This window comes from Orycteropus afer, unplaced genomic scaffold (assembly GCF_000298275.1).
Source record: "Orycteropus afer afer isolate SDZICR_OR568_19922 unplaced genomic scaffold, OryAfe1.0 scaffold00074, whole genome shotgun sequence".
Classification (NCBI taxonomy): Eukaryota; Metazoa; Chordata; class Mammalia; order Tubulidentata; family Orycteropodidae; genus Orycteropus; species Orycteropus afer.
Window position 1 is genome coordinate 6,868,370 of NW_006921661.1, and position 18,981 is coordinate 6,887,350.

Sequence of the window (18,981 nt, forward strand, 5' to 3'; positions counted from 1 at the left end):
TTTAAATATTGTTAGGAGAAAAAAACTAAAAATATCCTACCTACCTTATGGGTTAAGGAAAGAGAGGTTACTGCACTGAGCCTATCAATTTCAGAAAATTGATCTGAGCTAAAACACCACTGATAAACCATTAGATTCAATTCCAGAGTTTCTTCTTTCTTTGTTTTACAGTATTGTAGGAACTCTAAGTAGCCCTATGGAGCCCTAGTGGCAAAGTGGTTAAACACCTGGCTGCTAACCAAAAGGCTGGTGGTTCAAACCCACCTGCTGCTCCAAGGGAGAAAGATGTGGCAGTCTACTTCTGTGAAAATTATAGTCTAGGAAACCCTATGGGACAATTCTACTCTGTTCTGTAGGGTCACTATGAGTTGGAATAGACTTGATGGCAAAGGGCTTTTGCTAAGGAGCCTGGACACAAAAGGTGAAGCACTAGGCTGCTAACCAAAAGGCTGGTTGGTTCGAACTCACCCAGTGGCTCCATGGGTGAAAGACCTGGCATTGCACTCCTATAAAAACGACAGCCTAGAAAACCCTATGAGGTAGTTCTTCTCTGTCAAATGGGGTCATTATGAGTCAAAATCAACTCAATGGCACCAATAACCTAGAGGTACTGTATTTTTATGCAAATAACATGCATGTTCTAAGTTGTTTTTTTTTTGGCAACCCCCTTGCACATTAGTTTCCTACGTGTGCTATGTGCGTTATATTAGCATTTGCCAAAAATATGATAGTTCCATGAAACATTTTCAGAAAACTATTAAGGAAAATTTAGTCATATTTTCTTGTTTTCTGAAGGATCAAGTCACTTCTATATAACTCATTAAAAAGTATCTCCTTTTAATAGTCAAGAAAATAGGAAACTTCTTCAAGCAAAAAAAATGTAATTGACGATGACTTTTTAATTTTCTTACTGATGCTGCAATTTTTATTACATATAAAGCATTAAGTTATTTTTATTGAGCTATAATTCACAGACCATAAAATTCACCCTTTTAAAGTGTACAATTCAGTTGTTTTTAGTATATTTACGAAGTGGTGCAACCATCACCACTATCTAATTTTACAACATTTTTATCACTCCAAAAAGAAACCTTGTACCCCTTAGCAGTCACTTCCAACTCACCCTACTTCCATTCCAGGCAACCACTATCTACTTTCTCTACAGATTTACCTATTCGGAACCTTTCCTATAAACGGAATCATATGTGCTCTTTTGTGTCTGGTTTCTTTCACTTAGCATAATGTTTTCACAGTTCAATCATGTAACGTGCACTAGGACTTGATTTCTTTATAGCTCAATAATAAATATTCCATTATACGGATATACTATATTTTGTTTACCCATTCATCAAGTAATGGACATCTGGGTTGATTCTGTATTTTGGTTATTAAGAATAATGCTGCTATGAACATTTGTGTACAAGTTTTTATGTGGACCTTTTGACTTCTCTTGGGTATATACTGAGAAGTAGAATTTTTGGAGTCATTATGTTTAATTCTTTTGAGGAACTGCCACATTGTTTCCAAAGAGGGTACACCATTTTACATTGCTGTCAGCAAGGTATGAAGGTTCCAATTTCTCCGTATTTTTACTAAAACTTGTTACTGTCCAGTGTTAAGTATTAAATGGTTCAAATCCCCACAATCAACTCTACTCACCCAACTCTTAAGCTTTAATTTCATTGTAATGATCTTATCATGTGTCAATAAAAACATTACTCTAAATATTCAGCCTTGAAAAAATATCTGTTAAATAAATGAACTGCGCAGTCATTCTTTTTATTACCTTATTGTATGTAGGTTTTCCTCATCCTTCTATTACATTTTATCATAACACTGTTGGCTTTCTGCCTAACAATTATGATCATTTATTTTTTTCCCCTGTATCTGTTTGTATTTTCTTCCAGTAAAATATAAGGGCCACGAGGGCAGAGGCCTTGTTTGTCTTACTCTCCATTGTACTAGCAGTGCCTAAGCACACAGCTGGCATAGTACCTAACTGCTAACCAGGAGGCTGGCAGTTCAAACCCACCAGCCACTCCTCGGAAGGAAGGTTGGGCAATCTACTTCTGTAGTGACATTGCCTCAGAAACCCAAGGAGAGGTTGTTATGAGTTGGATCCAACTCAATGGCAGTTTTTTTTTTTTTAAGTACACAGTAGGCACTCAAAAATATTTGTAGAATAAATATATGAATAAATAAGTGTATATTTCTATATGATTTGAATTTCTCCTTTTCCAGTGAGTAAACATTGATATCTCATGTATATTAAAAATACTTTTTTAAAAAAATCACTGTTTTGTAAGGATATAAACTCTCATAAACAAAATAAAACAACTAAACATACGGTCATCAAGGCTGCCAGGAAACCACACAATCTGACTGGGTATAGTGGACTAGTACCAGCCATGCAGGCCAGAGACATTAACACAATCTGTTTTCACAGTAGAAAGCTCTTCTTGCGCCCCGTGACTGTGATCACACAACTGTGCTCCCCAATAACCTGAAAGTATCAACTTTTCCATATACTTCAGAACACAAAAATGTTCTTCTCTCATAGTTTTTATGGAAAATAAAAAAACTATCATTCCAACCCCCTTCTCCAACACCAATCTGACCATCATGAAAAAGCAGAATTTTGACTAATTTTGCTTGCATAGGCATGTAACAAAATGCTTTCCCATAAAATCTTGAAAACTAATGCTCCAAGAAAGTGTGCCATAATTATCCTTTGGCTCTTGAATTCTTCCTGATATTCTCTGCCTCATACTCTCATGGGATGTGTACTTGATACAAGAAATACAGTAAGGTCTGCAAAACTCAGAACCTGTGTAAAGCAGAAAACTGTCAGAGAAGGAAAACTCAAGTATTTTCCACTAAAACAAAGGATACAAAAGTGGTGAGATGTATGTACCCTGTCAGAGGAAGAAAAGTTGTGAGACCCAGAAAAATAAGGCAGTCTTGTCAAGTTTGAGCTCTCACAGGTTTTACTGTATAAGGATGTTACTGGTTCTTTCCTTATGAAAATTTTTTTTTAAATAAAAGAGATTTCTCTTTCTCAAAAAGTTATTATTTTAAAATGTTCATCCCTACCTGGACCCTTCTAATTCACATTGAGATCTAATCCATTACTATGAGTAATCTGTAAAAACAACTAAAGAAAGCCAAAAGATTTAGTCCTACAACCCTTTGAGAAATAAAAGGTTATACCAGGAAAACTGACCCCAATAGCCATGATACTAACCTCAAAAGGACAATGCATCACCAGGCAGGCTGTTACTTTAATCACCCTATAAAGCAAACATCTAAACTTTCTCTCCTGGGCAGGAAGGTAAAGTAGGAAGGGTAAACTACCTTCTGAGAGAACTGAACTGAACCCAGCTCACCCAGTAAAGTCGCTGTTCCAGTTGGGTTATGTTCATCAATAATACTGGTCATTATGCTGGAAATTTATATTAGGATGCAAGAATAATACATGTTAGTCTACCTAGGTGAGCAGCAACTAGACAAGGTGGCTTTCGCTTCAAGGATGATGTGTTATTACACTAACATTCACTTATTCATTTCATCAAAGGAAGGTAAAAACATACTCATAGCAGCTTTTCCAAAAAAATTGCTCATCACATTCCCTTTCCCTGGTGCCTTGCTGCCTGCTGAAGATGCCTAAAAGAAAAGAAAAAAACACGTGATTTTTTCCTAGCATTTAGGCTGCTCTTGAAGTGACACAGTCTCACACAATCTCTTCAATATCATAGCACACACTGTTAAGATGGTATAGCTTCTATGTTGTTGTTATGTGCCGTCGAGTCAGACCCGACTCATAGTGACCCCTACTTGGGTTTCCGAGGCGGTATTACTACAGAAGTAGATTGCCCAACTTTCCTTCCAAGGAGTGGCTGGTGGGTTTGAACTGGCAGCCTTCTGGTTAACAGTCAAATGCCTTAGGCACTACGCTACCAGAGCGCCTATGTAATCATACCAAAATGTGCAGGTCTTAGATATAAGAACAAATCTAAATCAATAACCCAGACCAGACATCATCTGATGTTAATCTCTAAAGTTTAGTTTCACAGAGATTTTATAAAATTATAATCCACAAATGTTTCAAATCTTACATTGAGCATATTTAAAAACAATTTTGACAGAATTAAAACAGATCAGAGGGACCATGGTATATAACAGGAAGAAAAAAATAATCCCGAAACATAACATTTGTAATCATCAGAAGGGGATTTGAATCCTGGTTCTATCACTTGAAAGCCATATAATCTCCAAGCAAATTATTTAAGCCTAGGTTTCGGTTTCCTCATACATAAAATGGGGATAATAATATTTCTGGTGGCGTAGTGCCTAAGGCATTTGACTGCTAACCAGAAAGCTAGCGGTTCAAGCCCACCAGCCACTCCTCGGAAGGAAGAATGGGCAATCTACCTCTGTAGTGATATTGCCTCGGAAACCCAAGGAGGGGTTGCTATGAGTTGAAGCAACTCAATAGCACTGAGTTTGGTGTTTTTTTTTTTTTCTTTCACAAAACAGGGAAGAAAAATTTAAACAAAGATCAAAACTATTGGCACACAGGAAAAATTCAATAAATGTTACCTTTTATCTACACCTTTCCTCTCCTTTCCCAAAGTAGAAGCTTTGTAATGACAGGGATGGTAATAAAAGTATAATAATTATACTTTACTGGGTTGTTTTTAATAGTTACCTTAATGATACTTTTCTTAAGTCAATGTGCTTTATTTAGTTCAGATGACTGAACTAAAAAAAAGTTAAAAAAAGAAAGACTGAAGAAGAAAAAATGCATTAAACAGTAAGAATGTTAGATACATTAGAAAGCTAGGCAAAAATGGCCAAGTCTAGAGTACTAAGATGTTCCCACAGTGGCATAATGCTTCTATACAATTCTTTGTGCTTTACATTTTTCAAGGTGTTCTCACAGGCATCATTTCAACTGGAACTCATAACAATTTCATGACATGGACAGGGCAGGTGTTACTATTTTATAGAAGGAGAATCTGAGACTTGGTGAGAAAAAAGGACTATTACGATGAGGATAATAAGTCTCAAAGGATTTAAACTAAAGTTGAAATATTGAGAACTAAATATAAGAATCCAATATAATTAAAACACTACCACTGGAAATATGAATGCTTTTCTAGTTACCCATTGTGAGCTATAAAACCCTATCTTTAAAAAACTTGTATTTCTTACCTCTTTAGCCTCTGTTTTGCTTTCCTTGTTAGTATCTTGAGTTTTAGAAGCAGCTTTGGCAGCCAACATTCCCATAATTCCTCTGGGCTGCTGGGAGACCTGTTTGGAGGCAGGTGGGCCATGACCATTGGTGGTCAACCCATTACTGGCTTCTGTCTCACTTGATACCTGAAGATTTGACTGCTCAAGCTTTTCAGAAGATGAGAATTCAGTGGGCTCCCTAAAGACTGCAGCTGCACACTGTATGGCACTAAACCTGGCAACAGAAATGTTACATTAATGTCAAACTAAAACCTTATTTTCAAACCTTTACTTCTTCCCCAAAATACTTCCCAACCCTAATACTATAAAATTAGAGAAGTTTAGTATTAGAATGGATTTAAGAAAGCATTTTGTTTTTTTAAAAAAAACAACCTCTCATTTAATACGTGTCTAACCTCTAGTTAGGACACCACCAGAGCTCTGGTGGCGCAGTGCCTAAGGCATTTGACTGCTAACCAGAAGGCTGGCGGTTCAAACCCTAGCCACTTCTCGGAAGGAAGACTGGGCAATCTACCTCTGTAGTGATACTGCCTCAGAAACCCAAGGAGGGGTCGCTATGAGTCAGATAGACTCGATGGCAGTGAGTTTGGTTTGGTTTTTTTTGTACCCTCTAGTTAGTGATGGCAATATATATAAGGAGAGTTCAGCACAATGTGATCAAGGTAATGGATGACACAGGGAGGAGCACAAGAGGTAAAGGCAACAAAGGTCAGTATTATCACGTACACAATCCAGCAATAATACTACTAATAATCTACAAGTGGATATACAGATATTCAAGATAAACAGGAGTGGGAAGTTGAATGGGACTATACCCATGAATATATGTGGGTTTCACAGAGGACATCTCTACCTAAGCATTTATACGTGCTGCAAATATATCCATGGATATAGTAGAGCATACAGGACAAAGTTATGAGAACTTCTTTGTCATAACCAAATACCTTGAGGGTATTGAGGTTGCTGGGTCTGGGACTCAGAACCTTTAGTCTCAGGGAACACAGAAGTCAACCGTCATAACATAGTCCACAAAAATAATCTTATACATCCTACTCTGGTAGTAAATGGGATCTTAAAAGCTTATGAGCAGCCATCTAAGGTGCAACTATTGGGCTCTCCCCATCCAGAGCAAAGAAGAGTGAAGAAAATCAAAGACACAGGAAATAATGAGTCCTAAGGACTAATGGACGACATGAACCCCAGCCTCTGTGACCCTGAAACCAAAATAAGTAGGTGGTGCCTGGCTACCACTGCTAACCACTCTGAAAGGGATCATAATAGGAGGTCCCAAATAGAGTGGGAGAAAAATGTGGAAGAAAACTCAAAATCATAAAAAAGACCAGGCTTTGCAGAGTATTTTGGAAAAGGGTATCAGTAACGGTAGTACAACACGAAAAATGTCATCAATGTCCCTGAGCTTTAAATGTGGAAGTTGTTATGTGGTGAATGTCTTGTTGTGTATGTTTTCACAATAAAAGTAAAAAATAAATAAGTAAAAAGACCAGGGACCTCTGACGGTATGGTCCTTAGACACCCTTCAAGCTGGGAAGTGAACTCAACCTCTGTGGCTCAACTTTCAGCCAAAAGATAGACAGGCCTCTGAGGTGAGCAATAATACCGGGAACGTACGCACTGATTAACATAATCAACCATACAAGATCAAAAGGGTAGCATTTCCCCATGGATAAAGCTAAGAAGGCAGGAAAGGATAGGAAAGAAGGATGCAGGGAAACAGGAAACACAGGGAGGAAGTGGGAAGAGTGCTGTTACACTGTGGGGATTGCAATGAATAGCACAAAACAAAACATGTATGAATTATTGAATGGAAAACCAATTTTCTTTGTCAACTTTCACCCAAATCACAAAAAAAAAAAAAAAAAAAGACAAACCCACCTCTCATTTAGAGAAAGAAATAGGTATTTTGCAGAGAGTAATTTATACTAGGTTATACAGCTAGCTGGAGTCCCTGAGTGGTACCAACAGTTAACACATCCAGCTGCTAACCAAGAAACTGGCAGTTCGAATCTACCCAGAGGAGCCTCATAAGAAAGGGCTACAGATCTACTTCTAAAAAATCTGCCACTGAAAACTCTATGGAGCACAAAGCTCCACTCTTGACATACATGGGGGTCAACATGAGCCAGAACCAACTAAAAGGCAACTGGTTTTTACACAGCTAGTTAGGAATAGAGCTAGAATTGAAACTAGCCATCTTCTGTCACATCATAATGAATATACTTGCTTTTTTTGAAAAAAAGCATGCTAGTTCATAACAGAGTAAGAACACACCAGAAAAAAAAAAAAAAAAAGATTAATTTTATCATGTTTGGGAAATCAAATAGTCATCCGTGTTTTCTTAAAACAAAACTTCGACCTGTGAGGGATACATACACGATAAATACTGAATCAAGGTCAAGAGCTTTAAGTATTAACAAATTTCCTAACAACTCTCCTGGGTCAGAACGAGTCATGCTTTAGAACATGGAGAGGCTGGGAACAGGGCCACTGGCTCCTATAACCTGTGGTCCTTTATAGCCATTTGTTAATACTTCCTAATAATACCAAAGCAGTGAAGAAATGTGATGTAACAGTTTGTATAGCACATTAGAGGAAATACTCATCTCTTCATCTTCCCTAATCACTGCAGATGTCCCTGTTTCATACAACTCTATGATGTAACATCCCACACTGGGAATGGATAACTGGTTCAGCCTTTTCAATAGGTTGTACCCAAAGCAAAGCTCCCCAAATTTCCCTAATAAAGAACACTTTATTTGCCACAATCTTTTGCTCCTTGGGGTAAATGAGAGCTCTTTGAAGGTAAGGAAGTGTCTTATTTGTCTTTTGTATTTCAGGCAGTCAGCACAAGACCAGGTACATTGTAAGTGTCAAGAAATGCATGTTGAAGATGGACTATTTAGGTCACTACAAGTGAGGCTTCTTTCCCTTCATCAACTCAACTTGGAATGGAACATAGGGGAAGTTAAACTACGTGGTGACAGCAATTATCTTAGAGATCAACCAGACACAATTTCAAGATTAACTGCTAGAATACCAGGCCTAAGAAAACAAAAATCCTTGATAACTCTTTCAATGTGAAGACTGGGCAGCTAGAGTCTACAGCTCTAAAAAGCTTCCACTGACTTATGCCCCACATCATAAAGACCTATGTTAACACAAATACTTTGTGCATCAGAGTTAGGAACAGACGGAAGCCATTTACTTTCACCTACCACTCTTTCTCTCTGGCCTCACAGTGCTTCTATGTACAAAGAAAATAGCAATGTTTTATTTCATTGTCAACATTTAAAGTTGGCCCTGAGACAAAGACTTTCTCCATTTGGTCTGCATTCCACACTGTAGGGTCAGGACCAGGAATTGGCAATGAAGAAGAAACCAAGTTAGGCTGGGAACATGTCCGAAGAAAGAATAATCTCTGCTCAATGCTAAAATTTCATTTCTTCCTGTCACAGCACTTCTTAAAACACACGAAACAATGAGTCAGCTCTCAGTTGGCCCATAATTATCAGGAGCACATACTGACTTCTTGGAGATAAATTCTTCACATTTCTACCAGGGACACGTTAAGTATTTAAGTAAAGCTTCATTAAAGTGCTTCCTATTACCACATTTCTGCTTGCTATGTTTATTTTAGTGGTCCTTGTGCAAATTTCATTTTGAACTTTTTGAGTCACTTTGAGTCTTGTTTGCTTACTTGCTAGATACAACACAGGAACAGATTTTTAGAGTTTGACATGCCACAACTAGGTTTTAAAACAGATTATATTTGAAATAATGTATTTTACATAAAATTTTCAGGGTGTTAATTTTACTACTCTTAAGCTATATGATTACATTTACTTATTTAATAAATACTTGTATGCCTATTACACTCAAGGTTTTGAGCTAAAGGGGGAAAAAAAAACTAACACCTATCATTAATTCATTCATTCACTTACTGAATGTGCTCCTGCACCAGGCACCATTTTGGTTATACAGTGGTAATCAAGAGACACAATCCCTATTCTCATGGAACTTACAGAAACATGTAATTCTATATCTAGTTCTCCTAAAGGACCTAGCTCTAGCAGAGATTCCATCTCCTCCCATATCTTCAACATTTTCCTCTCCTTTGGCTCTTTGCTAACAACACAAGTTCAACTCACTTTCAACTTTAAAAAGGTATATATCCTTCCTCAACCCCAAGTACTTCTTTAGCTACCATCTACTTTTCCTTAATTTTATAGTCAAACTTCCTAGAAAGTTTCCTTATCTGCGCTCTCTCTTCATGTCCTAGCCACTCAGTAGACCAAAATCTGGTCACTCCACTGAAAATGCTCTTACCAAGGCCATCAGTAAATCCAATGGACACTTTTCAATCCCTATCTTACTTGGTTTTTCAGCATCATCTGACATTATTGGGTCACCCCTTCTTCTCTAAACTCTTCTCTTAGCTACTGAAACATCATAAACGCTCATGATTTTCCTTTGATCTCAGGCTGCTCCCTCTTGGGCCCCTCTTTTTCTGCCTGTTCCTGAAAAATAGCTATCATTTAAACAGCATTCACTGCATACCAAGCACTATTCTGACGTTTTACATACATTAATTCATTCAATCCTCTATAACCCTATGGGGTTGGTACAATTGTCAGCCCCATTATACTGATGAGGAAACTGAAGGGCAGAGGTTAAATAATTTATCCAAAGGGTGCACAGCTAGTAACTGTAGCCTAAAGTTTTACTTTCTGCCCTTCTTTCATTCTATACATTCTCCTTGCATGACTATATCTATCGATGTGGCCGTAACTACTTACCTATTTGCTCTGATTCGAAAATATCTTCACTGTAAGTGTCTCTCCTTAAGCTCTAGACTCATTTATTTAACTCAATGGACAGTTCCACTTGGATTCCCAGAGGCTTCTCACACTCATTAAATCCAAAACCCAATTCATGAATTTTCCCTATCTCCCAAAGCCTGCTCTACTTCTAAAAAGATCAAATGTATGATCAGGAAATGGATTCATCTTCAACACTGGAACAAGTGATCTTTCTGAAATGCAATTCTGATCATTTCATTCCATCTGCTTAAAAATCTTCAGTGGCTCCTCACTGCCCTCAGAATAAAGTCTAGACTACTTACCCTAGTAATCAAAGCATAGAATGATCTGACTCCTGCTTGCCTTTTCAGTCTTATATCTAATTATTTGCTACCTTTCCTTCTAAGCTTAGCCATAGGAAAGTTCTGCAGTTTCTCACAAGCACCATATTTTCTTTCTTAGCTCTGTCCTTACTCTCCCGTTTCTGCTTTGTCTGGATACTTCCACTGGGTCTTTAGGCCTCAATTTAGATGTCATACCCTCTAAGAAGCCTTCTCTGTTCTGCCTCCTCACACCCACAAAACTGGTTAAATGGCCTTCCAACACCTTCCCATACTCCTATTATAGTACTGTCACATTGTATTATAACTGCCTATCTCCCATCAGACCACAAATTCCATAACCAGGTACTGTGCCATAATCACTCTAGTGTGAGGCATGTCATAGGTTCTCATCAGATATTTGGTGAATGAATTCAAGGTCTCTTGCTTAATATTTCATCAAGCAGTCCCCAAACCAAATCAAACTCACTGCCATCCAGTTGATTCTCACAGCAATCCTGTAGGCCCAGGTAGAACTGCCCCATAGGGTTTCCAAGGCTGTAAACCTTTAACGATGCAGCAGACTTTATATTTCTCCCAAGGAGCAGTTGGTAGACTCGAACTGTCATCTGCTATAGGGTGAGCAGCCAAAATGCTTTAACTACCACACCACAAGAGCTCCCTATCAAGTAGTAAGTGCGCAATATATGCTTGTAGAACTGACTTAAACCCTCAATACAACCCCAAGAAGTAGGCATCCTATATCTAATTTAAAGATGAAGAAACTGAAGCTCAAAGAGTATAATGTGTCTAAAGTTACTGAGCTATTAAGCAGAAAAGTCAAAACTCAAGCTGATGACAATGTAATTCTAAAATACATGTGCAGTCCAGTACCTCCTTGTGCTGTGAAAGATAAAAAGGTGAACAAGATCTAATCCTGGCTATCGAAGTTCAAGAAAAAGTTACTTTTGGATAGAAGTTAGAGGAATATCAAATTAGGAATAGTTGTTGAAGAATGGGTAGGATTCAGACAAGCAGAGAGGGGAAAGAGAGTAATGAGGGGCATCACACACATTTCTGGTGGCAGTGACAGTATAAAAATACGAGAAATAAATTTATAGGGAGTCCACTGGGGTTTTCAATATGGGTTGTGGCTGCTATTTTTCACCTTATGATGTACTAATAAAGCCAGGCATGTGTCTTACTATAAGATAAATGGGGTTTTACTAGACTTGGCATTCACTCTTAAGAGGCAGCCACTGTGTAAACATCTTACAAAATCAATTAGTAAAGAAGCCCACAAGGAACATTTAATGAGCTCACTTGCTGCAGTTCTGCAAGTTGCTTTTAAGGATGTCATAGTCGGTATTGAACAGAGGCCCACTGTCCTTTAGCATGGCTTTCTGGATGCTGTACACATGGATGCTGGCAGTCACAGCTAGCTTGGACTTCACTGCTACAAGTCAACAGGAAAAGCGGTCTGTTAATACACAAACTTCACAGCATGTAGGGACTTTAACAAGAAACCCTTCTGCATTAAAACCATTTGCAGCTTGTGGTGGTTCAAAAAGCTCTAAACAGCCAAAGAGCCACATATATAGTATAACATCAACTCATCTGTCTGCAACAGAAACATTAGGACAAGGTAGGTGGTAGTGATTCAGTTATAAGTACAACAACTATTATGGTATCACTCATCCAGTGGACACTCAGTAAATATTAATTAATGACTGATGATGACCACGATGTCCTTTTTCTCAGTCAGGGAAGAACCTCACACTCTAGCATATACTAAAGAGGAATAAGTAATCTCTATCTGAGAAGACTCACTTGTTTAGTTTAGCGAAAGCAACTCTTTAACAAAAACACTATCAAATAGATAAATCTGCAGAGGAAACACATAAAAGAGTATCACAAGGGACAAATTTGAGGTTCTGTGAGGGGAGGGACTATGCCTAATGTGCTGAGCACCTCCAGTGCCTCACATAGAGCTTGGCACACAGTAGATGTTCACTATGTTTCTGCTGAATAAATAAACCTTGCTTTGCCTACCACTGTGGGAATTCAGAAAAAGTGAACATCACCACACTGAATCCCTCAAAGTTAAATTTGGTAAGAAATGACCCCCACTGGCAAGGTCCTTTATATACAAAGTCTAATAGTCCAGGTTTTGTCTTAAAACATAGGTCCAAGATCACCAATACCTCAGCTGTTATAAATATTCCTTTGAATTGGGCTTTGAAATAATAGAACAGTAGTATTAATAGTCTTGAAATGGGTGGAAATTTTTAATTTAGAAATTAAATTAAGTCCTTCTGATTTCTAGAAAAGTATTATTTTTTCCTAAAAAAAGGTGTTAGGGACCACAGCAAACTATCTAGAGGCTGCTATCTTTTTAGGGCTGATGAAGTATTCCAAATGGCTTTCGTGATAGTATTTTGAATGTCTGTCAAAAGTTTCTAAATCCTGTGATTAAAGTGCTTTATAAAAGTCAGTTGCTATTAGCCCTTAACAGAATGAGAAATGAAGCATATATCATATTTTATCAGAAACTACTAATAAAAGGAAGATAGGGCTCTTCAGTTTAATAGTTAAAGATATTAAATGCAGATGTTAGGACCAGATTTTTTATTTACATTGGTGGCATAAGAGGAAAAACTTGCTAAATCAATAAAATTCTTTACCTTCCAACTTATCTTCTCTCACTACTGCAACCTTGTGGCACTGTAAGGAAATAACAGTTTTATTTCATCAATGCTTAAAGCAGAACACACAATTTTAAAGTTTTCCTTGCTAATAATTCAATTGTACTTGGAGATTAAATTAGGAAAACACCAGGTATCCCTTAAAATACATGTAATATATGCTACAGTTTAATAAAGTCAGATTCATTTTTAACTTGCCTACTTTAAAATTTCTCAATCAAGTAAAGGAGGGTTATAGAATGTAGGTATTAATACTACAATGAAAAAGCATACAGCATCTCAAACCAGTGTGGGGAAAAGAGTACATTTTAATAAGTGTTATAATGAGAGTTATTGTATAGTCATATGGAACAAGATAAAATTGAATCAATCCTTCACACCAGACCAGAGTAAATTCTACATGGAGCAGAGATTTAAATGTAGAAGAAAAAAACTACACAGATACTAGAAGAAAACATGGATGAATTCCTCTATAATCTGATGTAACATGAGAGTAAAGAAAACTTCAAACTGTAATTCAAACTCCAGAGATAATAATGGAAAACAATGACAAATTTGACCTTATAAAAACTAACAAACAAAATGTGTATGAATTGTTGCATGCAAACTGATTTGTTCTGTAAACCTTCACCAAAATCACAGTTTTAAAAAATAAACAACTTTTAGATGACTCAAATACAAACTAACAAAGCACAAAGACAAATGACAAAGTGGGAAAAATATCTGCAACCTCAATCACAGAGGGTTAATATACAGTTTCTGAAAACAGAGAAAATAAAGACTAATAACCTTTTTGGAAAATGAGTAAGAGATATGATCAGGTGGTCCAGAGAAAGAAATGCAAAAGCCTTGAAACATGAAAAGGTATCAATCCCACTCAAAATAAGATGCACAGACTCAGTTATCATTTCTTATCTATGAGACAGACAAAAAAAGTTGACAACATGTGCTGTGTGGAAATAGGCACTCTCATATACTGTTAGTAGGAATGAAAAGTAGAGAGGTATTTGCAATACTCAACAAAATCACATATACCTTTTGATCCAGCAACCCTACTCCTAGGAACATAACCCTAAAACACACTGGCAAAAACATAAAAAAAAAAACCCCTCATACATAGAGCAATTTATTGCAGCACTATTTGTGATAAACAAAGATTTTAAGTAATTCAAATGTTTATCAGTAAGAGGCTGGTGAATAAACTAAGATATATCCATCAATGTGGCACTATGTGGCTATAATAAGGAATAAGGAATATTTCTACAATTGCTATGGAGTGATCCTCAGGATCTACTTTAAGTTAAATACTAAAAATAATAGAAAAGTGCAAAATAGGGCTTATAATATTAAATTTTAACCTAAGAAAGGGGCATACTATGCATATATATTTGCTAATATTAAAAACATATACAACACATAGGCAAGAAGGTTGGGGGACAGCGAGTTTAAGTCAATGAGAGTGAAACCATAACAGAAATAATGAGAATGCTGACACAATGCAAAGAATGTAACCAATGCCACTGATCACTGTTTCCAGAAACTGTTGAATGGGAATGCGTTTTGCTGTATATATCTGCACCAAAAATATTTTAAAAATTACTAAAATAAATAAACACACACACACACACACACGCACACAACAAAAACAATGAAAAAAGAAGGCAAAACCAACAAAAATGTTTACCTGTAAGGGATAAGAGAGAACCTAAAATCTAAAAGCAAAGTAAAAAAAACTGAATTTAACTAAATATTCAGTTGACTTAACCATGTTGTTGTTAGGTGCCACTGAACTGATTCTCAACTCACAATGGCCTCATGTGACAGGGCAGAAATGCCCCATTTTCTAAGTTGGAATCTTTCCAGGAGCAGATTGCCAGGCCTTTCTTCCACAGAGCTGCTGGGTAGGCTGAAACCACTAATCTTTCGGTTAGCAGCCAAGCGTTTTAATCACTGTGCCACCAAGGCCCCACAACTTAACCATAAAAGAAAAAGAAAAAAAAAAAGAAAAGAAAAACCTTTCACTGCCATTGAGTCGATTCAGACTCACAACAACCCTATAGGACAGAGTAAAACTGCTCCATAGGGTTTCCAAGGCTGTAACTCTTTATGGAAGGAGACAACTTCGTCTTTCTCCTGCAGAGCGGCTGGTGGGTTTGAACCCCGGACCCTATGGTTAGCAACTGAATGCCTTAACCAATGTACCACCAGAACTCCTTGACTTAACAATAGAGGGGAATTACTTTGAGTAACTCTAAACCATAGTAATTTGACTGCACATCTTTAGGAGGGCAGATTCTACAGATTAAAAAAAAGACCTGCAAAGAAATCTTAAACTGTTTTCAGTAATATTGTTAGCAATAATATTGATATTGCTTTGCTAAAGCAAATAAATATTTACATTAATGTCATCAGGAACCACCAAGATTCACAACATAAGAGAGCTCACTATAAAGTCAAGTAAGTTAAGTAAAATGCCTGTAATCATAAATTTGAATTGCAGATATTGGTATGTTTTCACTTAAAAAAAAAAAAAAAGGCATTCCAAAAAATGTCACATTCTGCAAAACTGCATAATTACAGAGTTTATGGAGAAAAGAGTGTTACGGACTAATCACTGAAAACCTAGGCAACTTTGTAATAAGAGCCTCAACAACAAAATAATTGGTACCGCAGGAAAAAACCTGGATAGCCCAGACAGTGTGCCTGGAGGTGCTACCTCAGGGGATACTGAAAATTCATAAAAACAACAGAGTGGAAACACTGGCTTGCTGGTGCTAAAACAATGCAGGAAGTGGAGCTCTGATTCAGTGGGTTCCTATTAAGGTGGGCACAGCAGTTAAGTTCTGCATCCACAAATCCAGAGCCTTGTAAACACCCTGAGCTTTTTAGTGGTTAGGTGAAAGGGAAAATATGGCTAGTTGATAAGATAAAGTTCCTCTTAGACAAAAAATTCCAGCTAATAAATGTAGATGGAATGACAGAAATAGAACATTACCATTTTATAATCCCTAATGATATAATGATCTACCCAAAATCTACTGCCATTGAGTCAATTCTGACTCACAGTGACCCTTTAGGACAGAGCAGAACTGCCCCACAAGGTTTAAATCTTTCCAGGGCAGCTGGTGGATACAAACTTCTGACCTTTTAGTTCACAGTTGAGTACTTGACTAGGGCTCCTTGAAATAACGACCTAGACAATGAAAGTCAATGTCAGCTAAAAGCATTAGAAGAAAAGCTGAGGGGAAGTTCAAAATGGATGGGCCAGGATGATAACCCCTAATATAAAAAGAGAACCAACCCAACAGGTACCTCCAGATGGGAAGCTGCAGGATGCACAAAGCATTCATTCTCCTCACCCCAACCAAACCTGATCTGATCAAGCTCTAGCTTTAACAACTAGTTTACAAGAAAAGAAAACAGAGGAACGTGTTAAAGAACACCACGAGGATGCAATTAGCAATATCTAGGATATTGGAAATTCTATAGGACAAATGACCTGGCTTCCTCAATAAATAGATTGCAAGGAGAAAGGAAAAAAAAAAAAAAAAAAGGACTATGATCAGAAGAACTGATATATCAACAGACTCAAGAGACAGAGCAAATGCAATGTGTAGCCCAGTTTAGATCTGGATTTGAATAAATCAACAATAAAAAAAAGGTTACCAAATAATCTAAGTCTGAAAACTGACTAGATCTAAAAATTTTAATTAATTATTGTTATCCTTTTCAAGTGGATAATAGCATTTTGATTCTGTTTTTAAAAGAGTCCCTAACTTTTAGAGTTACTGACCTGAGAATTCATTGACAAAATGCTATTATGTTGGGGTCTGCTTCAAAATAAACCTGTGGTTGGGAGGGGGAAAGTGAAGGTGGTATAGATGAAACCAGACTGGTCACTTGTTGATGAGTGGAAAAGCCAGTGATTGATGCACGGGGTACATCATACTGTGCTCTCTATCTTTATAGATATTTGAACATATAAATAACAAAAGTTAAAAAAAGAAGAAATGTAACAAAACTTAAGAAATTTTCACCAGAATTAAATAAATTATTTTCTCTTTAAAGAATTCAAAATGACTCTCAAAAACATTATGTTGAACTAAAGAAGGCAAATATAAGAGTATATACTGTATAACTGTATATGAAGTTCAGCATGATGATTACCTTGGTGGGTGGGAAATCTTTGCTGGGACAGAACAGGGCACTTTCTGGAGAAATGAAAATGTTCTATATCTTGATTTGGATGGTGGTTACATGAATGTGTATACATATACAAAATTTCATCAGGTATAAACTTAAGATGTGTGCCTTTTACTATGTGGAAATTCTGCCTCAATAAAAATACTTAAAAAATAAAAAAATACATATGCATGCATACCACATACACTCAACTTTTATTAGGAATTGCAAAGCATGATTTGGACTGCCTCCTGATGACTTCTGCAAAGGACTTTCTTGGAGGGCAGGTAAAGGTTTAAGGAAAAATACAAATTGAAAGTAGCAATTTAAAATTACCAAACTGACATTCTGGTTTTAAATCTTAAGTGCCCTGGACTCTATTACAAAAACACAGATTAAGTCAGCATTTTTGGTAAATCAAGATTCTGAGTCTATGAGTCTGAGGGAATGTCAAAAGGGAAGAAAAAACTTACATACTAGTGGATTTCTGAAAAGAGGCCCTGATACTTGGGCCAATTCCTATAGGACTGGTGAAAATTCATTTGGGAGCAAAAGAACCTTCAAATAGGAGGTTTGGGAAAATGAGAACTGAGGAGGTATACCTTACTTTTGGGAGGAAGCCAGAGAGGAGCAATGATCAATTTCCAGGACTCAGACTGGTATAGAAAGCATGGGAGATGTAGAATGAACCCTGTACCCCTGCGAGTACCATGAAAGTAGCTAAGGAGAGTCAGCAAGCCTGAAAAGCTTTGTGGTTAGGATGACAAAATCACAGCAGTGTCCCAGGATAACGGATGACCAGATACCAAACAGAATTTAACACAGAAGATGATTGAGGATAAAAATATTCCCAGCCCATGTCTCTGCACATTAGCCCATTATCCTGAAAACTTCCTCTACCCTTCAGCCACTCTGACATAAGCCTACCACAATGCATGCTCAAAATTAAAATCAAGTTCAGTTAAAAAAATAAAATAAAATTTTTTGAACACCTGAGTTTGTGGCTTGAATTTGAAAAGGCTGGCAATGAATTATCTTGTCTCTAATACACCTTCAAGAGGAATAAAGAAGGATAGGAAATAACAGAGTTAGTCTCTTAATGTCTTGTTGCCTACAAAAATTACATAATAAGGATACAGTCTCCACATTACAGCAGAGATACTACCCAAACTTCGAGGAGTTTCAGATTTAGTGTAAAACTCAAAATAATCATCACCTTGGAGTGACTTTTTTAAACTTCCAGAATTCTGAATCTTTTCTTTTTCTTTATGTGATAATGTCATATAACAGTTTATAGCTCAAACACATTTAAGCTCATTTTAAGATTCTACGAACTTACAGAATATCCATTCTGAATGAGACTGCCGGACACCAAATAGGTAACGTGTAGTTGGGCTCCTGAATTTTCTTTTCGCTTCCTTTCAACATAATCATACAACATCCTGTTCCAAACAAAAGAAGGCATAAATAAGTCCTTAGTAAGAGTTTTAACCTCCTCAACTCTAAATACCTAATTTAAAAGTTACATTAAATTTAATAGTCCACCAAATTTTCTAAACAACAGTTTTTTTTTTTAAATTGTGATTTGGGTGATAATTTACAGAGCAAATTCACTTTCTATACAGCAATTCACATACACTTTATCTCACGACATTGACCACAATTAACCACGATGCAACAGCTCCCCTCCCACTTCCTCCC

General features: G+C 36.9%; 1 protein-coding gene across 1 annotated transcript in view; it reads right to left on the minus strand.

Moving 5' to 3' along the window:
- Positions 1-18,981, minus strand: part of POLD3 (DNA polymerase delta 3, accessory subunit) — a 46,737-nt gene that overhangs the window by 17,992 nt on the left and 9,764 nt on the right. Inside the window, exons 2-7 of the mRNA XM_007940943.1 lie at positions 18,620-18,722; positions 13,078-13,117; positions 11,717-11,849; positions 5,215-5,470; positions 4,831-4,839; positions 3,591-3,663 (exon numbers count right to left, since the gene is read on the minus strand). Coding sequence (XP_007939134.1) covers positions 3,591-3,663; positions 4,831-4,839; positions 5,215-5,470; positions 11,717-11,849; positions 13,078-13,117; positions 18,620-18,721 — 613 coding nt within the window. The 5' untranslated portion in view covers position 18,722. The remainder of the gene's footprint in view (positions 1-3,590; positions 3,664-4,830; positions 4,840-5,214; positions 5,471-11,716; positions 11,850-13,077; positions 13,118-18,619; positions 18,723-18,981) is intronic.